General features: G+C 45.3%; 1 protein-coding gene across 2 annotated transcripts in view; it reads right to left on the minus strand.

The window, feature by feature from the left end:
- LOC147890801 (uncharacterized) overlaps positions 1 to 22,176 on the minus strand; it is a 56,211-nt gene extending 34,035 nt beyond the window's left edge. Inside the window, exons 1-5 of one of the 2 annotated variants that reach the window (XM_087389836.1) lie at positions 21,759 to 22,176; positions 7,191 to 7,379; positions 6,974 to 7,076; positions 6,790 to 6,815; positions 6,423 to 6,500 (exon numbers count right to left, since the gene is read on the minus strand). In XM_087389836.1, coding sequence (XP_087245962.1) covers positions 6,423 to 6,500; positions 6,790 to 6,815; positions 6,974 to 7,076; positions 7,191 to 7,379; positions 21,759 to 22,049 — 687 coding nt within the window. In that variant the 5' untranslated portion in view covers positions 22,050 to 22,176. Of the gene's footprint in view, positions 1 to 6,422; positions 6,501 to 6,789; positions 6,870 to 6,973; positions 7,077 to 7,190; positions 7,380 to 21,758 lie in introns of both variants that reach the window. The other variant, XM_087389835.1, reaches the window with a different exon arrangement.
- Between the last annotated feature and the right edge of the window lie 1,127 nt (positions 22,177 to 23,303).

Raw genomic sequence — 23,303 nt, forward strand, 5'->3', positions numbered from 1 at the left:
TTCGCATGCAACTCTAGTGGTTCCTCAACTTTCAGGGCGAAGATGAAAAAACTTGCCATGGACCAACGTTTGCTAGCAAAGGACGAAACAATAGTAACAACAACACCCGAATTGAGGAAAGCAGTTTGTGCATTATGCTATGGCCAACTCTGAAACAATAAAACGCCCAAGCTCTTAAAAGCAAACATGAGAATGTCTACAATCCAAAAGACCACTGTCGTCCTAAACAAAATCAAGAACAGCTCATCTCCATTCGAATGACTTTTGCACAGATCCGGTAACTAACGTACGAAGGCCAACTTAGAATCCATGGTAGTGTGGTCCATGTATTTGCTGATGTCGACAAGGCGTGATAACTTCTTTCAGGTTTTATGAGTAACAGCACCATAGTCGCACTTGCAATCAAACGACGTTTAAGTACGACCATAACTACATCAGTGGCTTGGTGCGTCCCACTTTGACGATGCGCGCAATGCAAGAATTGCTTAACACCCAAAAATTGATCGAACACATGCGCAATTTACAGTGCGACGAAGAGGAGCTCGAGGAAAGACCGGGAAGCCCAGAAGAAAAATGCCCAGCGCGACCAACCTACACACTCTTGTGCACGGTATTTACATAGGTCAACAGGTTGTTGACTTTGAAAACGCCTCAATAATCGTGGGCCCTTCGGAAGGGTTTTGCTTTCTTAGTCTGTTCAAGGATGAAAAAAGTGAAGAATTGGCTTTCCCAACATTGTTTTTTTGGAACTGCTCACTCATATAACACGCTAACACGAACAAGTTACCAAGAGATAGCGAAATGGGAATTACACAATGAAGACAGAAGATTCGTCTTATCGATTGAAAACCTGTTCTTCAAAACGATGAAAACGCTCGTGCGCCACGTTCTTTCATCAACTTGAAAACGCATGCGAAAAGCAAACCTACAAGGCTTGACGCAAAGACGGCAACAATTGACACAAACATTGAGAGGCTGCTACAATCCAAAATAGGCTTCCGTGACTTCGTATGCTTGCGAGCATCGGTTGACTACAAACACCGCCTGGAACAAAATGTTTATCATGGTACAACAGCTCGGCTCTCCTACCTTAATTTCCTTGTCTGCAACTAAAAAACAATGGGTGCCCTGGTCAGTTCCTTCCGAGAGATGCAAAACCCCGAGAATGCCAATCAAGAGGAAAAAACAACCAAGAGCTGGTCAGGTCAAACCCTGTTACAACGGCACAGTACTACGTACACAAATTCAAAGCTTTGAAGCTCTATTGTTAATCTCTCCACCTCTGTTTGCAACCTCATCCTCTCTCATCTTACACTCTCCTTCTCCTTCTCCTTCTCCTTCTCCTCGCATATAATGATACAATTCATAGCTCGGGAAAGCCCCCTTTGAGGTCATCTATGAGAAGGTGATACTGTCACCCATCGTGAGGACCAAAGATGAAATATTTTGCAACAAATCAATTTGTTAGAGACCTCCAGACAGCTTTCAGCCAAGTCCGGACAGCAATTGAAAGGTCTCAAGAAAAGCATACGAGAGCTGCAAACATGCATAGGAGACAGTTAGATCTCGAGGAAGGGGATTGGGTGCTTTTGATGTTAGAGAAGACTAGGCTCCGCAAGCAAAAGGTGTATGCAAAGTTATCTCCTAGATACTATGGCCCTTTCAGGGTTACATAAGAGATTAATGAAGTTGCATATAGGTTGGCACTGCCAGAGCATTAGAGGATTCACAATGCCTTTCATGTGAGTCTTCTAAAGAAATTCCGGGGACTAGAGTCTATAGAGCCAGTCATAGAGGATCCACTAGAAGTGGATGAGCCGGAGGAGGTCCTTCAACCAGAAGAAATTGTATATCATAGTGTACGCAAAGGCTTTCAAGGCAAGGAATTTTACAGGTATCTTATAAAATTCAAAAACTATTTGGCATTAGATACCAAGTGGATGGATGAAGACATGTTGTCTGATCATCCACAACTTTTGGATATTTACAAGGAAGCTTTTCAGTTAAGGTCAACTAAACAAAAAGCGACAGGATGTCACCAAGCTGTAAATACTCCAAAGTCAAAGTTCCAGTTGACCATTTATTGATCATATCTAATGAGTTCTTCATTTATTAAATTATGTTCAAAACGCTATATACCTAGATGAATCCAAGAACATTCCCAATTCTAAAAACACAACATAGTGCAGTTTCAATCTCATGATAGTCACTCATAAGGTTGAAAACCATAAACTCCATCATGCACAACAGGAACTAGCTACTATGGCATCCCCACTAATATCATCACACCCAACAGTGGATGTAGACCATAGTATAAAAATATGCTCTCACACATAAAAATCCTGACACCCACACATACTTGAGCATCCATTTATACAAAGTCTTCGTACTACGTTTCTATCGGCACTCCAGAGGTAAAGAACAGACTCAATCATGACCAAGGCTAGCACTAAAAGAGAAAAATGTAGTCTAAAATCTCTTCATTCAAGCTACAATTGCTTGTGAAGCCTAGACGATTTGATTTTAGTCTCTCCCAAACGAGCATCTAAATCTAGTTGATAGTGCAATGCACCATTTAAGATAGAAAGAACTAACGCAAAGTTATATTTATTTGGTCAAAGTATTGACTTCGGTCAAAGATACTTAACCTCAGTTAAGTAAGTCTAACCTCGATTAGAAAGACTTGGCTTCGGCCAAGAAGGTTAAGCACAATTAACCAAAGAACCAAAGCCATGACTTCGGTCAAAGAGTGTTGACTTCAATCAACAAGACTTGGCTTATGCCAAGAGGGTTAACTTCGATTAACCAAGATGTGCTAATCTCGATTGGAAAGACTTGGCCATAATTAAGGAGCTTTGACTAGTGGTCAACCTCTTTAATTACGACCAAGAGGGTTGACCTCGATCGACTAAAGAATTTGCTCTTTGTTATGTGCACATGTTTGCTTGGTGGGGACGCCTTAGTCCACAGATTATTATTTGCATGCAAAGCGCTGACCTACTGGTTGTGCGCTTTAGTTAATGGTTGCAGGTACTAAGAGGGATTGAAGACCGAAGCAATATGGAGTTAGGCCAGTGCTTAGGAGATCACTCGCATGACCAAGTGTTTCGAAGACTCCAAAGTTACCCTTAGGTGGCATGTAATTAGGAAAGTAAATTAAAATTTGACACTTGGCCTGTTGCCAAAAGAATGAGCCTGAGAGCTCTTGTAATCTTTCCACGTTTTGAATGTTGTAACACTGCTTGTACGCTGAACTTCTTGTACTAAGAGATGCTCAAGTAATAAAGACCTTTGGGGGCTCCAGCCCGACTGTTGTCCTGGGCCCTAGTGATGTGTATGTGAGAGTGAGAGAGAGAAAGAGGGAGAGGGAGAGCATCTTTCTCAGCAACACCTTTGTTCACAAGAAAATGAATTCAAAGATGTTTTAAAGAACATTTCACGTACTCTAGGGGCCGACCAGCTAGGTGGGCCGACCCACCTCAGGGCTACTCAACAGCCCTACAAGAGGGGCTGGTACCAGCCCTACTGCTCCCCAAGACAGAGTCGCGACTAGGCCTCCTGCAGTATGCCCTTCAAGGGAGCTGCACCCAGCCATAAAAGGGGTGCCCCTCCTGCTCATGCACCCGACTAAACAGAGCCAGGAGGCCGACCAGCAGGTCAGACCACCTTTGCCCATAAAAGGGTCATGAGGGTGGGGTTGCATCACACATAGGTGGCCACACAAGCCCCCCCTCAGACAACCAAGTAGATGCGCCTCCTCATAGGCTGCCCTAAGTCATAGCAAGAGGCCTAGGATGGCCACGCAACCGTATTGTCAACCCTACCCTAGACTACCCTCACGGGGGACGGGCACACCCACAACACAAGTCCTGACTCTCTGCGCTAACCTCACTCACTGGGCGGGCACACCCACAAACAAGGCCCTCTCTCTCTAGGTGACATCAGGAGATGTTGAACTCTAACACCCCCTCTCAGCTCTTGGATGGAACAGAGATGCCAAGGAGCTGGGTGTGCCATTGGAAGAATTGAAGGAATCCATCATGTGATGCTCCACCGCATGTATAGTCGAAGAAGCCCCCTCATGGATCGAACCACCTTAGCACTATCACTGGAAACCTGGAGCTATTGCTCTCAAGCCACATGTGCTAGGTACGCTCCTCTTGTCTGGTAATGGTACACTGGGTCAACTGGTACAACAATTCAAATGCTGGTCCTAGTACATGACTCCAACAGAGGATCCTAGAACAATAATCCAACTGATACGGCCTCTGGTGCAAGGTCTTCTTCCCTGTATGGACACCTATATCGCAGAGCTCGATAGCCTCCATTGAAGCCCCCTCTCAAGTCCAAACGGGTACATTGTCGCGACATCGATGAACTTTAGTGCTCCAATGGCAACGGGCATATAATAGCTCACAAGGATCGATCAATTGTGTCTGGGTTCCCACACTGGCAATATAATGACTCAGACCAGCAGTGAAAATACCTAGTCCCTCTCTTCCCAGCATCTCTCTTTGTGCCTACAAGATAGCTTGAGCCTTGGCATGATTTAGCTGGTCTGCTAAATCAGCCTCTTGAGGCACAAAAGTGGCTAGTGGACCCTCTTGAAGTGGAGGTTCCTCTAGTTGGGGAGGATCCTATGGGAGAACGTTCTCTACGTTCTCTCCCTCCATGCTCATACTTAACCTAAAAAATGACAAGAAGATAGAATTATTTTTTAACCATAAACAATATTAAACAATAGGATCTCCAACAGCATCAAACAACTGCAGTAGGAGACCACCTCTGGATCTGCAAGGTCATAACGTCCAAACAAAATAGAAACTGTAACATACTGCCACCTGAGTCACCGAGAGCACTCCTCATGGCTCGAGGTCCTGCGTGAAAGCCGGGTTCAATAGATGACTCCCAACTCGGTGCAGCTGATCAACAGGTCCAGCTGACACAAACAAGCAAGAAATCCTCCATCTGGATCCTGAAAGCCTGCTGGCAACTCCTGCCAAGTGCTACTAAAAGCCTGGAGTATACGTGGTCGCAGCAGTCACACTATTGGCCACCTGGTTTGAACCCCTCTGCATTCCATTGGGGACACTGACACCAATAATGCCCTTTATGGCCACATCGATTACACGTATGGGATGCCTTGAGAGCTTCTCGTTCCTCAACAATCAACTTCTTTATGCCTTTCTGATCAGCTGTCACAGCCTCAGGCTGACTATCGTGGGTACGATCGATGAAGCGCTGTTCTTGGTCAAGCACCATGGGGACCAATTCCTCCCAGGTCAACTCATTCACCCTACCACTCGTGATCAAGGATGAAAAGAAGGCCCCGTATTGAGAGGATAACTGGGACAGAAGAGTTATGGCCATGTCCTCTGATGAAATCTACTTCCCTGCCTGGAGGGTCTCCTGCTGAAGTTCCTGTAACTTGTTGATGTGGTCTCGCATTGATGAAGACTTCTCGAGATCCAACAACCGCATCTGGACCTCCAATGAAACCCTCTTCATGGGAGAGGTTCGATTATACATGGATGCCAAATGCTCCCATATACTTTTGGCCACTGTCATGTGCTTTACGTGATTAATCACCTAAGGAGTACAGTTAAGAAATATAAATGATCTTACCCTGGCATTGACACGGTCCCAGAGTTAGTAAGACAGGGTCTCGGCCTCCTCCTGCTCCAGGATGCCAAGGTCCTTCCCCAAGGGATCTGGTCAGGAAACAGATGAAATCTGCCCGGTCGTATGACTGTAACACAGCCTCCATCATTACCCGCCGGATGCTGTAATTGAGCCCATCCAACTGCCGGTCAACCAGGAACGAGGGCAACACTGTTGGAAAGGTCACCTCCCTATCTGTAAGCCTCCATATGAGGAGAGCATGGGGGGGGGTTGATCCGAACAGCACCGTAATCCTCCTCTCTGTGTGTTGGCTCAACACTCCCTTTGCTCCTCGGGTCTCAAGCAAACCGTGGCTATGATAACATGTGAGAAGTGCAGCGGAAATGAACGGGGGGGAGAGAGAGAGAGAGAGAGAGAGAGAGAGAGAGAGAGAGAGAGCACCCCTTACACACACACCACAATGAGAAGGAGAGAAAGGAGAGAAAGGCACAGGAGAACTGCAACTGATCTCTGGAGAAAACCCCGCCACATCTGGGTGGAAACCTCTGAACAAACAGGCTGCTCGAGAGCTCAACCGGACAACTCAACAACCACGAGAACTGGAGCACAAGGGAGTGGATGAACTGCTCCACTACCCTGCTCCTCAGGTGCTACTGTGGGCTGGCTCTTATGGAGTCAGCTTTTGAAGAAGCCTATTTACATTTTGCTCACCTCTAAATACATAAAAAGAAAAGGGGAAGCAATAGGACATATATGGGTGCCCAAGTCAGATTTATTAAAAACGAAGGTGACAAATGAACCTGTTGTTCTGCCGGAAGAGGGTAGACATCACCAAAGATGGTTACTCTGGCATTTGAAAGTCCGCTCCATCCAGGAATCTGACAGCATTAATACAAAGAAACGTCAGAATGGAACCTATCCAACAGACATCTATAAAAATTCCGCATGTTTCTTCCAGGCAGTTACGAGGCACTGTCTCGCGTAAGACATCAATAGGCAGTATACAAATCTATTAAATGAAAAGAGCACAGAGAGCATATCAAATGCGGCCGAAGGATAACCTAATGGCAAAATGACACAAAGACATTATTTCCTGCCTATAGAGGTGCAAAAAATTAATGATTCACTAGAAACCAGCAATCGAACTGTCTATGACAGTAGACATACCTGGACAACAAGTGTACATCTGGGGTCTGCAAGCAGATTCCTTGTGTGAATGGCTAAAGGGGATAATGAGAAGATCGGATCTACATAGAAAAACTTGAATACTGTAGGAATTTACAGTGCACATATATTCAAATGTAAACTGCCCGAAGACTGCAAGGAAGTAGGGGCAGAAAAAATCACATACGTCCAACAGAATCAGCAGCAAAATCAATGAGAGATCCAAAGGGATACCCTCGACGCCGATGATGCATACGAGACATTACTGTGCAAAGATGGGCAAAACGAGCCTGTTATTCCAATAAAACAAGGCTCAATTATATTCTTCAAGAGAAAAATCTGCAAAGCAAAGCTCACATGCTGTACAACAATGACATTCAATCATATATATGTATACCACTTACTTGCTCCATAAGATTGCGGACTGCTAAGGCAGGATGAGGAAGGCCATGAGATGAAGTAGCACTTTGGACTCCCCCGGAGATGGGAGTGCGGAAAAGACCAGCACGACCACTTCCACTTGTTGTGGATGAAATCATGGGTGTTTCCAGTCCCCTTTGTTCAAGTTCAGCATTTGATTTGCTAACTGTCTCCTGGAATGAAAACAGCATTTCTTAGAAACCACAGAAATGAAACACCTCGCATAGGGGCAATTTCTCAACTTCGTTAGGTTAAAATTCAACCACCATTTGTGCATAGGAATGCTAGGAGTAATGATGATAATGCCCTGCTTTCAAAATCTGTAAAGAAGGGCAAAAAGAGGCCAAGTTAGAGGCCCTTTAGTGGAAAATGTGGAGGGACTATATAAGTCTCCATCCACCCCCTACTATGTACTTTTTGATGTGACATTTAATCCTATCTACTCTCCCTTCCTTCTTCCTGCCTACGCTCACACTCTCTCTCTCCTCCCTCTCTTCTATCTCTCTATCCCCTCATCCTTCTCTCCCTTTCTCTCTCCTTCCCCTTCTCCTCTCTTCTCCTCCCTTCCTTCTGCTATTCTCTCCCCATCTCCAAATCTGCCCCTTCCCCCTTCTCTACATTGGTATCAGAGCTCCTTCCCAAGGCCCTGTGCTTTCTTTCCATATCGGACTTCATGCAAGCAGCAGCAGTTCAGCGTCAAGCAAGGATAGAGCAATACAGTGTCGACGATCGGCGACAAAATCAACTGAAAATCCCATGAGGATTGGCTGCAACACAACATCTGTCCAGTGCCAAGCCTTGAACACCCACTTCTGTCTATACGTGTAGACAACAAAGTGGAAAGCGTGGATCGTAAACGCTCGATGGCTTCACAAAAGACATGCACAAATCCGCGCCAATTGCTCATATGCAATCAGATGAACCAGGGTTGCACTCGTCGTCGCCCGTACGGCAAACCAACCATCACTACGATGCAATCAAACGAACCAGGGTTGCACTCGTCGTCGCCCGTATGGCAATTTGATCCTCTCCTCGACTTCCATACACCGCTCGCGTACCAAAAGTCCTGCACAACCCGTGCGCCCTCTCTGCATTAACCCCCTGCCGCCACCCGAGTCCCTGCTCCCCCGTCGTCCCCGCGTCTCTGCTCCCCCGCTATCCTTGCTTCCCAGCCGCCAACCCCGCCCCATCACCGTCGCCGTGCCACCCCGCCCCACCGCCATTCACGCCTGCAAAAAAAATCTTAGCTTGTTCTTCTTCCTAAGGTTCAGTTAGCTAGGGTTAGTTGGGTTGGGCTAGGTTAGTTGGTTGGTTAGGGTAGTTTAGGTTGGTTAGGTCTAGCTAGTTAGTGGGTTGAGTTACTTTTTTAGGTTTAGTCAGTTTGGTTGGGTCTAGATTCAGTTAGTTGGCTAAGTTAGATTAGTGCTAACTAGGGTTAAATGGTCTAGTTAGGTTACCTTAGGTCAATATCCTAATTGTCTTACCCACCATAGGTTAGGAGTCCTAACTGTCTTAGGTGGCTTAGGGACACCCAAAAAAAAAAAAAAAAAACAATTCACTTTTCCAACCTCTTTTTAGGCGCCTTTCAGAGCCGTTTAGAGCCATTTTGGCTCCGTTTCGAAGCTTCTTCGACGACTTTTCTTCTGAGCCTCTCCATCGACATTTTCGTGTTTTTCACACACTATCTCAGGTGCTCATTACGTAGGATCTTGCTATCCGTTTCTCCTAGCCTACATTCGAGCTCCTCTCTCCAGGGCCAGTCACCATGGCACCGAAGCGTGTCCCTCGTGATATATCGCATGACACTGATGAGGCTGCTCAGTATGAGCAAGTGCCTGCCACAGTGGTTGCATCCACTAGTGGTACAGAGGTTCCTTCCACTCAGCCTCTCTCCCTTGCATCCCGGGAAGTGCACGCAGTGCAGACGCAGTTAATGGATGCCCTTTCCTCTATGCTCCAGGGTGCTTTCCACTAGATAGGACAAGAGTTCAGCCAACAGCTTACCACAGCCATGGCTATGCAGGATACGGTCTTGTCCAAATGGGACAACAGATTGGTCAACAGATCACATCTGCCATTGCTATGCAGGATAAGGGTAAGCAGGCTGCACCCCAGCACGAAGACCATTCAGACAGTCAGGATGCTTTGTCTACTCCAAGCAGGGGTTTTATGGCAGATGCCCGTCGTGCCTATGAGCATCAGTCTTTTGGACCATTGCATGTACCCCAGCATGGGGATTATCTAGACTTCGATGATGCATTTTCTGTGCCACAGAGCACCTTCTTGCAGGATATTGGGCCATCTTTTGGCTCACAGCTTTCTGCATCTATGCAGGCTGAGTCGTCTCTTTTGGGCCGATCCGTTGGTGTGCATCCAGTTAGTGCTCCTTTCACAGCACTAGCGAGTATGCCTGGAGTTGGCTTGGGTTTATATGGCAGCCCACACCCCTGGGAGAAAGGTCAGTGCTCTTCTCAGCCCTTTGGTATGCCATCATTTCGGAGAGATGCATTTGGCAGAGAGACCAGCCCGAGGTTCATGCACGTATCGCTCCGCCAGCGAGCTAATGCCACTTTTGATGACATGTTGGCAGATTCTTTGCGTTCATACACGGCCCTACCTAAGGCCATCAAACTTGAGATGCCCTTCTCCAATTATGTGAACCTCAAGCGTGATGATGCCCGCACTTCTAGAGGTTACACACACAAGAATTATGCAGCCAAGGATATCAAGGACAAACTCACAGTGCATAAGTTTAAAGGGGACACTCGCACTCCCAATGAGTTGGAGGAGTGGCTCACGAAGCTGGAAGAGTATTTTCGCTCCTACCCCAAGTCTGAGGAGGAGCGCATCACTTTTGCAGGTATGCATGTGCAGGACTATGCCCACACATGGTGGCGATACATGAGGGATTCGCCTCAAAGACCAACCCCTTGGAAGGGATTCAAAGAATTAATGGTCACTACATTTGTATCTCCACTTGTATTGGATCAATACTTGGCTGAATTTTACACCTTGTCATAGACTGGTACGGTCCAACAGTACTTGCAGTGCTTTTGGAGGCTTTCCCTGTTTGTGCAGGACATATCTCAAAAGGGACAGCTGTTGTGTTTCATCCATGGGTTAAATTCTTCTCTCGCTGTAGATGTGAAGGCACATAACCCTCAAACACTTGAGAGGGCAGCTCAGCTTGTAGAAGTATTCAAGCCTAAATATGCTGGCAAGCACAGAAATGCCATGGGCAGCTCGCATGCTACGGGGTATGACGCTGAGTCGAAGCCTAAGTTTGCTGAGTGGACTGACAAGAAATCTTCAGCAGCACCATTTCCTCGCTTTCCTACTGTCTCAGGTAGTAAGATGTCGTATGCCAGGCCTTACAAGTATCCTGATGCCAAGCCCGGAGGCAAGCCTACTGCTGGAAATGAGCAGGCTGAGATAAAAAAGCATACACGGGCAATAATGGACAGCAGAAAGAAGGCCAACTTATGTTTTAAAGGCGAGAAATGGACTCCTGAGCACAGGAATGTGTGCAAGATGCGCAACAGTGGTACTGCCAAGCTCAGCATGATCATTGACCTCTCAGATGACGAGGAATTGTTTGATGCCCCAGGTTCTTTGGATACGTCTCAGGATGAGATGGCAAATACACATGATGCAGATGGGGCTCCTGACACCGGAGCCACGAAGGGCACTGAATTTCCTTTTGATCCTGGTGGTGCTACTGCGCATGACACTCATGCTTCGCATTCGTATGAGATTATACCCACTGGTGGCATGAGAGGCCGTAGGCCAACACTCTTTTCTGTGGAGCATCATGATGCGATACCTTTTTATGCATGTGAAGATGCAAGTGGTAATGCTCCTGTGAACGAGGATGAGGTTTATTGGGATGCCCAGCCAACACTTTATACTATTTCCATGCATGCCCTGATGGGTGCCAAAAGTGCTGATACTACCAGATTAACAGGGATGATCAATGGCAGGATTGTGCATGTGTTGGTGGACAGCGGTAGCACCCACAGTTTTGTTAACTGCAAGACCTTACAGAGGGTGGGACTGATTGCTACTGAGATAGACCATGGGCTGAGAGTAGAAGTGGCCAATGGACAGCATATGGTCAGTAGATCTTATCATGTGTATGATCAGGAAATGTTGGCTATCCGCCATGCTTTCGAAAAATGGCACCACTACTTGTACAGTAGCAAAATCAAGGTTAAGACAGATAATAGGACACTCAGGTATTTCCTTACGCAACCCAACTTGTCAATGAAGCAGAAGAGGTGGCTGGCTAAGGTTCAATCTTATGATTTTGACATCGAGTACAGGAAAGGGAAAGAAAACGTGGTTGCAGATGCCTTATCCCGTATGTGGGCTTGCAGTTTGTCTGTCATTTCTACCATCTACCAAGAGTGGATTCATGGTATTCAAGAAGAATACATGCAGGATTCTAAGGCAGCTCCCATATTTCTGGAGTTACAGAGGCCATCAAGCCAAGGGCATGCTGAATTTAAGCTGCATAATGGGCTGTTGTGGTGCAAGGACATTAACTAAGACAATCCAAAGGTATCCTATGTGATCCTCTGGCGTTCGGCTATATACCAAGATGTCATCTAAGAACACAACAACGAATTCGCCCAGGAAATCTCTGAACAAATCGTTCATCATTTGGTGGAAGCTAGCAGGAGCATTGGTCAAACCAAAAGGTAATACGAGAAACTCCTACTGGCCATACCTAGTTCAGAATGCGATTCTATGTGTTTAGCATAGATACGGATTTGGTGATAACCCGTACGCAAATCAATCTTAGTGAAATACTTCGCTCCAGCCAAACGGTCTATCAAATCATCGGAACAAGGAAGAGGGTATCGATTCTTAATTATCACTTTATTCAATCGTTTATAATCTATACACATTCTCCACTAAGTATCTTTCTTCTTTCTTAAGAGGACAGGTGCTCCCCAAGGTGATTTACTTGGGCAAATATAGCCCATATTCAGATGTTGTGAAGCTAACTCATCCTCCTCAAGCTGGCTCATCCTATAAGGTGGAACACTAATAGGTTGAGTCCCAAGTACTAAATCGATGCGATGGTCTACTGCCCGTTCTAGAGGTAAACCTTTCGGCAATTGAGCAGGGAATACATCCATGAAATCATATAACAACGTTCTCCGTTCACGATATTCAAACACACTTAAATCATTCTTATTATTCACAGAGACAACAAATGAAGAAAGCGGAATCAAAACACACTAATACACATCATAATGAGAAGTGTTTAATATATTCCGAAGCTGCATCGCAGATACAATAGGTCCCTGAGAAGAGGGAATATTATCACACTGAATACAAAATTGGGTGTCCTTATCCAAAAAAGAAAGAGTATGTTCCTTCCATCCAATCCGAATATCATGGGTTTTAAACCACTCTATTCCGATTAGCAAGTCCACATGCTCCAAGTGCATGACATAGCGACAACAAATGAAGAAAGCGGAATCAAAACACACTAATACACATCATAATGAGAAGTATTTAATATATTCCGAAGCTGCATTATTGCAGATACAATAGGTCCCTGAGAAAAGGGAATCTTATCACACTGAATACAAAATTGGGTGTCCTTATCCAAAAAAGAAAGAATATGTTCCTTCCATCCAATCCGAACATCATGGATTTTAAACCACTCTATTCGGATTAACAAGTCCACATGCGCCAAGTGCATGACATAGCACGTAAGAGCTGCTGTGTAGTCTTGAATCCGGATAGAAAGCGCTTCAATCTTGCGATCTCAAAACTGCTTCCCAGCTACAAGCTACACCTCATAGCTGTGATCGCTAGGTATCATGGACAGTCCCATCTTCTGCACAAGTTTGTAATTAACAAAGTTGTGAGAGCTGCTCGGGTCAAAGAGAATGTGAACTCTTTGGTCCCTAACTTCTCCATAAACTCGGAAAAGATCATGGAAACAAAACAACGAATTATTAAAAGTGCAATTACAAGAAAGTGGGCAGGTAATAACATTTACAAAAATACCTGTCATCGAAACTTGATAAGCTCCCTTAGCTTTGGTACCTGGACCCCCATGGAGCTTCGGTCCTGGCACTTGCTTCTGATTCTAGCGCTTAGGATAATCATTCCTAGTGTGGTACTGCTCCTGGTACTGCTCCTCGCATATGAAGCAACGTCCCTCTTTCTTTAGCTTCAAGGTACGAAGGAAACGGGCACGACCATTCTTCGCCTGAGTCGAATGTTTCTTGGTGGCATTGTCTAAAGACTTCGACTCCCCGGTACCAATGGTAGACTGGAAGAGCTTCCTCTTGTTCTTCGCACCCGTGTCGGCAACTATGGTTCCCTTTGCGCTGGCCATGGTATCATCATAGATGCGCGCGTAATTCATGGCCTCTTGCAACGTGGTACACTTGTTCTTGATCTGTAAATTGTACGAGTCAGGCAAACCATCCATAAAGAAACCTAACAAGGTCATTGGATCCATATTTGTAGCTCTGGTCTGTAAATCCCGAAACCTCTAAAGGTAAACCTCAAAAGTGTGATTCAGCTTGGACATATCGAGGGCTTTAAGCTTGCCTACGATATCGTAATCTTCCTCCTCCTTCAGAAACTCCTTCCTAAAGACCCCTTTGAATTCTATCCATGTTGCAGGCTTGGGTTGGAGTTCCTTCCACCACAATAAAGCCTTTCCTGACATAAACCCTGCTGCAAGCTGCATTTTCTTGTCATCTGGATAAGGGTGAAACTGGAAGTGTACTTGCCACTTGTGCAACCAAGTGTCCACAACCTCCTTGGTACGAGACTTCTAATCTCCGGGAAAAGGATGTAAATGATGTTCGGACCTAACACTGAGGCCATGGCATCCACATGCGTGAGCGCCTAAACAGTAGTCAAAAGTGTGAGTGTAGTCTGAATCCCTTGGAGTTGTTGTGTCAACCCCGTTTGATTCGTGTTAACCTGCTCAAACTTTCCATCAAGAGCAGTGGTGAATTCACTGAAGGCTTTCTTCGTAATCAGATCATCGTAGAGACCCTGGTCATCCTCCGCATGGTAGTTCATATCCTGGTCTCCCATCACAAGCTCGGGGTCTACAGAATCAGCCATAACTGAATCAAATCTGATGAAGAAACCAGCCTGAGAGAAGAGAAGGGATAGGTGGCTCGAAACTAGGAGACTGGAATAGAGAGAAAAGCTGACAAAATAGAAAGGGATGAGAGAAAGAGGCTGGCTGGTCGAAAGAAGAAGGGACTGGCGGAGGCTGTCAATCCAGGAGCCGAGCTCCTTGCTGGCCTGTACGGAAATCTGCAGCAAGCAGTACCTGAGAGTGGAATCGTCAAGAGGGGCGTAGAGGGGTAGTCTTGCGCACGAGTCACGATAAGGGGAGGAGCTGCTGCTGCGCTATGCTCTAGAATAGGTGGGTGAAACTTTTAGAGAGCTCAGCTTTCTAAAAACCCCACCCTCCTAAGTTGGAGGGGTGGTGCTTTTTTTAGCATCCAACCCCCCCCCCCGAATTAGCACAGCCTTCCCTACGACCTGCTCCAACCCATGGCGCACCCCACAACTCGCCCCTTGGCTGCGAACTGCTCCAACGAACTGCTCCAGCCTATGGGGCTCTCCTGGTCTCTGTGCAGTCTGACCGTACCTAGGTTCAACCGAAGCTCCGCCTCAGCCCATCGCTTACCAACAATCAGCCCATATCTTCACTCCTACGAGCACTTCTCTCCTGCATCCCGCTCCCCTGCAATCGTTCTCTGACCCTCCCGAGCTACACCTCGCTCTCTCTCTCTCACCTAATGCCTCAGTTCAACTTTGAATTCACTCACCCTCTGCCTTCTCCTACCTTCTTTCCCTAATCTTAAACACTTCCCTTAACCGATGAACCAAACAAGCACTTGCAGGGTAATGAACATGAATTTCGAAATTAGGACATACCTGGAGAAAAAATCGTCCAAAATTCTCGCAACAGAAGTTCCTACCTCAAGAGTTGGCTCTGATACCAACTGGCACGACCCCGGCACTCCTGAAACCTCTGATCTGCAAGCAAACACAAGAACACACCAACGTGAGGAATCTGAGCAGGCTGCTCACCACCCAACCATGGCATCTACAGGATGCGATCCCGAATCATGAGATGTCCCCTCCGAGCCACGAGCTGAGCTACTGGCACGAACTCCCAACCAGATCCTAACCAGCCTAGTGTCCCATACCACCAGGTGGCGCTGTGAAGCCTAGGATCTGTTGCTGGGCCTTGGGCTGCGCTATGATGCAGGCGCGCGTCCGCGACTCAATCCAAGATCAGACCTAGCACCTGGGAACGAGACTTGCTCCCATCGGCTCTCTGAGAACTGAACCTCTGGGCCCCTTATATAGACTTGGGCCCCAAGCGCCAAAAATAGTGAAGACTCTAACCGGTTCATACCCTTGCCACTCAACCCGAGAATCAAGCATGCCTAACTCTAAGCCTCCCCAGGCTACCTGAGCTAGTCTTGTGTACCCAGTACACATCAGATACCAATCCGTGCACATGACACAATGTGACCTTGGACCATAATGTGGAACCAAAGGTGGACCTCAGGATGATTGTAGGTGATGTGGAAAGTGGTGATTTAGTAGGGTGCATAAATAGCTCAAAATTCTTCAATTTCCTAATGAGAATTATGTTCTATCCAATTGAATTGATTCTAGCTATCACTAGGCTATAAATTCCAAAGTCAAAGCATCAGTTGACCATTTATTGATCATAATTAATAAGTTCTTTATTTATTTAATTATGTTCAAAGAGTTACTTTCATTTGGTCAAAGTCTTGACTCTGGTCAAAGATACTTAACCTCGGTTAAGTAAGCCTAACCTCGATTAGGAAGATCTGGCTTCGGCCAAGATGGTTAACCACAGTTAACCAAGCAACTAAAGTACCGACCTCGATCAGAGAGTGTTGATTTTGGTCACTAAGATTTGGCTTATGCCAGAGATGTGCCAACTTCAGTTGGAGAGACCTATTATAATTAAGGCGCCTTGACCATTGATCAAATCCCTTAATTATGAACAAGAGGGTTGACTTCGATCAACCAAAGAATTAAAAGTATATGTGCACATGTGTTTTGTTCAATGGGGACACCCACAAGTAACTAGGATTAGTCTATAGTTTATTTGCATGCAAAAGCGCAAGCGGTTAATGGGTGCCATGGCGATGTGCACTTAAATTCATGGATGCACGTACTAAGAGGGGTCAAACGCCCAAGGGAAACAAGCTTAGCAAGAAACCAGGAGATCACCCGCGTGACCAAGTGCTAAGAAGATTTCAAGGCTTTGCCCTTTAAGGCATGTAATGAGGGGTCGAGAGAGAAATTAGCTAGGCTAGTGACAAGTGGCTATTGCCAAAAGAATAAGCCTGGGAGCTCTTGTAATTTGATTCACGTTTGAAATTTGTGTAACAACAGCTCTACACTGAACTCTGTATTCAAAATCTCGTTCAAGTAATAAAAACCTTCGGGTTGAGAGAGAGATAGAGGGGAGAGAGCTGTTTGCTGTAAATGATGGTTTCAATGAGAGATAGAGAGATCTGTTCGTAGTGATGACGGTTTCAATTGGTATCAGAGCACATGTCGAGTTTCTTCTCTAAGAGACAACGGTCCTGAAGGCCTTGTTCGAGTGATCTAACGATGAGTGTCAAAGCAGACAAAATGAATTGATATCGCTCGTCATGCTAAAATTTGGGGATTTTGGAATTTTAAAGCAAGGGGCCCTTCGTCAATTGCGTAGAGTGGCAGCTCTGGAGAACGATACTTGAGAGCAAAAGGCCAATGGAGTGTATGCAACGATAAACATTCGGGGAGCAAATCCATCAGAAGGGATCCCGACATCTAGAAATCTGAATCGTTGTGAAGGTGCAGAGAAGTAGATACGCTTTCAAGCGGTGTGACAGCCAGCCAAGGCGCAACAGACACATCTCCTCCCACACCCTCCGACTATGTTGATTCTGTTGCAACGACCATGCAAAGTGACACCTTTGCAAGGCGAGGCGCCTTCACGCAGGCGCTTGTTTGAAACGTGAAGTAATTCTTTCCACGCAAGTGCAGACAGTGAGGCAATGCACGTTCTTGCAAGGAAATCTCATGGAGAGCAGGTGTTAAGAAAGGGCAGACGTGAAGAATCGGCGTGTGACCTTTCCCACACGTAGACAAAGTTTCTACCTTTTCCCCTATTGCAGTGTGTATGCAACACTGCCCACCCACTGTAATTATATTCAATCTTATACGGGTGCTTGCTTGGTGTGTAACCACCCTCATTACCGAACCGGCCCTAACCTCGTCCATACACGTTCTTCATCTTTCATGGTCCAATCCATGACAGTGGCCCGCACTTAGAGGAGAAAAAAAGGTCACCCGTCCAAGAGGGGCACCCACGGATCTAGGTGAGGAGAGAGAGAGCATGCGAAACAAGGTTGACCCCCTTCCATTTCGTTGTGCAAGATTCTTTCAACCATTAAGCCAATCACCCTTTCATGCAATAAAGTGGCAGCCTTTATAACCACCTGGTGCTATGAACTACCACACCCAATGCCCATTTCCATTCCATTTTCTTCCTCCATGGCCAAGCAAGTGGTGCGAACCTAGCCTAAGGGGAGTGTACCCTTGCATCATGGTTCTAATCTGTCATGTGTGGCAAGATTACATAGACGTCAATGCAAGTCACTATCAAACATGGCTTATGTTCTCTGTGAAGGAATTCCATCACGTAGGCGCCGGACGGGGAAGGCCGACGGGCAAGAGTTGGGCCTAAGTTGTGAGTGCATTTCACCCCTCTTGTTGAGGTACTTACTCCTTGAAAACAAAGGCTGAGTGCATCAGTTGCATTACACTCTGTGTGTGAGAGTTGGAAATCTAAGATAAGTTGCAGTGATGGCTTCACAGCAGCATGCCCAATCATCCCATGAGGGAATGGCAAAGACTGATCAGGTTCAACAAGCAGAGGCTATGTAGACAAATAAACAGATTGGTTACAGAGAGTTGATTAGTCAGTTGGCAGAGGCAAGAAGCGACCCTTTGTTTTGGAGGATGGTACAACCTCTTTGTGAGGAAGAGCCGGAGAAGCCTCCTTCTGAAGCAAATCAGGAAGTGATGCGCAGAAAGAGATCCTTGAGTCCTACTCCTCTTTCCACAGATGAGATATCGGGAAAGAGTAAGAAGTCTCGCCATAAGGACAGCAAAAAGAGGAAAAGAGAAGGTTCTCTTTTCAAGAAAAAAAAGGCGAAGCATCATCATAGTTCATCTAGTTCGTCTTCTTCTTCTAGCACTACTTCTTTATCCTCGACATCATCTTCTTCTTCTGGATCTTAGAGCCAAAGCAGAAGAAGAAGAAGAAGAAGAAGAAGAAGAAGAAGAAGTCTGGCAAGAAAGCACACACTAAGGAGTTCAAAGATGGTGGGAAGTCGGTGAGATTTGCCACTTACAATGGCCAGTATGGTCAACAGAGAAGGCAATGTAGTTCATAAGGCAGTTTGATGCTGCCTTCTGTCTGGAAAATTTCAGTGAGTCCTCAAAACTTCGTATGGTTGGTTTTCACTTGACTGGTACAGCCAGTGAGTGCATGGTGGATAGCTAAAACTGCTAATTATACAGCTCCCAAGAAATGGAAGGATTTCAAGAAAGCTTTTTATAAACAGTTTATTCCCAAGCAGTTTCGGGATCATGTCCTCCTTGGTTGGGAGAGCATGCATATGGAAGCACAAGATACAATCTTATAATCAAAAATTTTGGGACTCATATTTATAGGTTTCACCTTTCAAGAAAATCTCTGACAAGACTCAACTCAAGAAGTATCGGGCAGGACTCACTTCAAAGATATAGGCCCAAGTGAACACTAAGGATATCAAAGATATTTCAGATCTTATGCATTTAAAGAATGTGGCTAAGCATACCGGATGATAAAAAGTCAGCGACCCCCAAGTCTGAAACAAGAGAATTTCCCAAGGCTCAGAAGAGGGGATTTCAGCCTTAGAAGCCAAAAGGAAACCAAGTACAATAAGGGAAGACAACAGTTTACCCCTTAACAGATTGAAACTTTCAAGAAAGAGGGTAAATGCTTCAGATGCGGCAAAGAGGGGCCCAATGCCCAGAAAAGCCTTCAACTCCGAAGGGAAAAGAGACAGAGAAGCCACGAGGACTGCCTAAACCAACAATAATACATTTCACAACTCCACAAGGAAAGCTGTACAGTTGATGTTGAAGAAGCAAGATCCATGATGTGTTATCTGTCTCGTACAGATCCTTCAGAATGGCCCACGCCTCTCCTGACATGTCGGCCATCTGGATGTGAGGAAGCACAGAGTCCCCCGTAGTCCTTATGATCAATGCCAGGGCGTGGGCATCTCTATCTTCCCAAGCTTCGAGTTCCTCTCCATCTACTGGTATGAGTATCCCCCCTTGTTGTCCACCATATCCTTCGGCTTCACCTCGGCTCCCGTTGCCAGTTTCCATAGCTTCCGAGCCACTAAATGACTCTAGATCTTCACCTTCCAGATAGGGTAATTTGTCCCATCCAGTTTCCCAGACTCTCCAAAGTTAGGGATGGTGGTGAAAGAAAGAAATCTGAGGGAGGAGGAAGGTAGAGAAGGGACTGAAGAGGCTTCTAAAATCGACATATCTACTGCTTCTAAAATCGACATATCTACTGCTAAACCACATAGCAAAGTCGAACAAACTCAACCTTCCGTAGACCAAAACTCTGTATGCACCTAACTGAACCTGATTCACCCTCCTTCTCGCAAAGGCACTGTCACTTGTGAGCCTCCTACTTGGAATCTGATACCATGTTATAAATCAACCAACTATGGACACCCTCCTTATAGGCACCTTCACTTCTAGTATCCCTCGTCATGTTTGCTGCTCCAAATCCGCCTCTGATCTAGGCTGAATATCCATAGCCAACTTTCCATCCATGAGCTCCATTTGTTGTAGCCACCATGTCTCTTTCTCTTGTGAGGTGCTACCCATGTGGCAGCCCCTCTCTTTCTCTTCTTTGGGCATCTTCTGCCCTAGGTCTCCCTCCCCCATGCTCTCCTCATTTGGGGGCTTACAGATGGGGAGGTGACCTTTCCAACAACTTTTTCATATCTATGATTAAAAACTTGTGAAACAAGCTTTCTTATTCGTGACTTCAAATCTTCCAAATCTATCTTAGTATAGAGTGTAGTAAAGTTAAATGTTTCAAGCAAGAGTGGCGAATATTTCTCTCCGGTACTCCATGAGAAGTTTCAAAACTTTATGACTAAGAGAGGTGGAGGGCTACAAAGATGTTTACTCCTAAGACGTCTTAATTTATTCAAGGTCGTTAAATTATTTTTATTTTATAATGTGTACTAACCAATATCACGTAACTAGACCATTTGACAGAACCTTCCCCAAAGTCACGAAGTTTCATCAAATTCAATCTAGCAAAGAAATTAAATCTCTCTCTATTGTAAAATGTCTAGAAGCAAAACAATGGGTGGAAGAGTCAAAAGGACATACCTCCTAAGGGTCAAAATTTGTGGAACTTAAGTTTACATTTTCCATAGTGAGGATTGTGTTTAGGAGCACACCCACTTGAGGCGAGGTTAGAAAGCTCGGTTGCTGACCACACCCTCTTTTTTATAATAGGGCTGCCACCAACCTAAAGGGGCTACTTGATACAATTGAGAGAGCATCGACAATAGCGTGCAGTCAAGCCCGTGACTGCCTGTTAGAATCCCTACTTAATTTCCCCTTACACCAAGAACCTTTCAAGAAAGGGCACAAGAAGCCCTTGGTCCTAAGAAGGCCCAATAAACCACAAAGAAGAACAAGAAGAGAGACATGGAATAAAAAATAAGAAAGGATAAAACATAGAAACCCAAGAAAATTGACACGCATCCAAATAAGAAACTCAGCCAAACTAGAAAAAGCATCCATTAAATAAACAAGAAATGAGGGTAAGAGCATAACAAAAATAAATAAACAAGAAATGAGGGTAAAAGCATAACAAAAGAGCAAAAATAGGAGGAAGTTAAAACAAAGAGCATAAAAAGGAAAAAGAGACTCGGCAAGTATGTTCACTCAAGACATGTAAGGACTCACATAGATATTAGATAAGGTAGCTGCCGTGGCATATGCACCCTCAAAAGATAAATGAATGAAGCGCAGCACCTAGCCACCAGTTGGAAGAAAATTCTTATGTCCAATAAGACAAAGAAGCTCTGTCAGGCACTAAACAAACTCTGTGTAATTTATGTTCATATTCAATTACCGAGTGTAATGATCTTGTATTCATGCAAAGGTATTAATAAAGCGGGAGAAGTTGGGGAGCCAAACGGATAAGTGCTGTAATTATATACACACTGCAGCAGTGTAAATATATCGTTAGCGTGCAGTCCCCTGCAGTTGCAGATGTAATCGGGGGCTTGTGTTTCATGCGGCTTCTTTATTCTCATTCAGCTAGGCTTGTTCTATTGCTATCTGATCTTTCTAGCAAATTCAGGTTTCCGCAACAACGTCCTCGGCTTTAATTACACTACAAAAAATGCAACTCTTACTTGAGGAAAAGACAGCGGAACGGAAGAAGACCAAACTCCATTGTCGGAGACTATCTGAGAGCCCTCGTCTGACTCCAGTTCTTCTCCGAAGACGGCCCGGGCAGCCAAAACAGAATCACCAGGACACCGCAGACCCTGGGCGGCGGTGGCACTCTCCGAAACCCATGAAATTCTGTCGTGGAAACGGTAGAAACTCAATCGATGTCTACAAAGGCTGTTGGAAAGAAGGGCAAGGGGGGATTCGGCAGGGCTGCGGAGGGCAGCGGGAGTAGGGAAAGGGCATGCGATCATGGCGAAGAAGAGGGGATTGTGCAAGAACAGGAAATAGCAAGCCAAACAGATTTCTTCAAGCCATTTCGATGAAACCTTGCAGGTCTGATGACTGGAATATGGAAACCTTACAATGCAACAAAAAGTAAACATTTTGACGTGGAGAAATATCCACGTGGCACCCACATGGATTAAAGATTTAGCAACCCAAAACACGATGCACTCCTCTTGGTGATGCAAGATGCAAAAAAGGCCATTTTTGTAGGACAAACTCCAACCTTGAGAAGTAGCTACCCTCGTTCGAATCCTTACGGATAACTCCTTGATGCCTCAAAGCATAGGCCACGGGCAAGAGTGTCCCTTGTTGGTCGACCACGGGTGTGGAAGCGGGTGCGTGAGTGATTTTTTATTTTGAAGGCCTAGGAAATGGGAAATTTAATGCCAAGGTGGCATGTGGTCCCCCACCTTTTCTCCTTGTTTTTTTCCTTACAAAAGCTGCAAGCTTTCTGGTCAATAGTTTTGCGGATGAAAAGACTTTGTGAAGCATTTGAGGGTTGAAAATGACATATATTCCACGTTTTCACCAAGCATTATAAAATATGACATGGGTGTCCCATCAAAAACCTTTTTCCCACCATGTCATAGCACTCCCCTTTACACCCAGGTATGGAAACGTGTTCGTTTCTCGAAGGTCACTCGACAGTTGTTACCACTAGCCTTAAGGCTTTGGTAATGGAAACGTTTTCATTTCATTGGGTTACTTGCCAACTATCCTCTAGATAATGCCTTGGCCATTAATCGAAATCCAACCCTCTTGCTACGTCTTCAAGGATCTATGCTTGGTCCTTAATGAAAGTGCAGTAAGTGTAGGACACCCTCCTTGAGAGACAACCTTGAGTTAAGCGTCTACTCTAATATAATGAGACCAGTAGTGCAGTCATTGCCTTAAACCTAGGGACTCCATGAACATGTGGCTTTAATTAAGTGGCTACTCTAACATAATGAGACCAATAGTGCCATCAGAGACTATTGTTTTTTAAACCTAGGGACTCCTTGAACGTGTGGCTTTAAAATATAGCAATGTCTTCATGATGACAGGTGGGTTATACAAGAGTTTTGTTAGGTTGTTGCATTTTGGAAGTTTTGCTAACCCTTTTTAAAGATATGCATTAATGCGGTTGATTAAGCCCTTTTCTACTATGTACTAAAGGGTATTCTATCTTCACAATAAACATAACACATTATTTGAGTGTTAAGAGTCAATTCATAACAATT

This window comes from Dipteris shenzhenensis, chromosome 18, assembly GCF_047967505.1.
Source record: "Dipteris shenzhenensis isolate YYH24624 ecotype China chromosome 18, Dip_SZ_1.0, whole genome shotgun sequence".
Taxonomy (NCBI): domain Eukaryota; kingdom Viridiplantae; phylum Streptophyta; class Polypodiopsida; order Gleicheniales; family Dipteridaceae; genus Dipteris; species Dipteris shenzhenensis.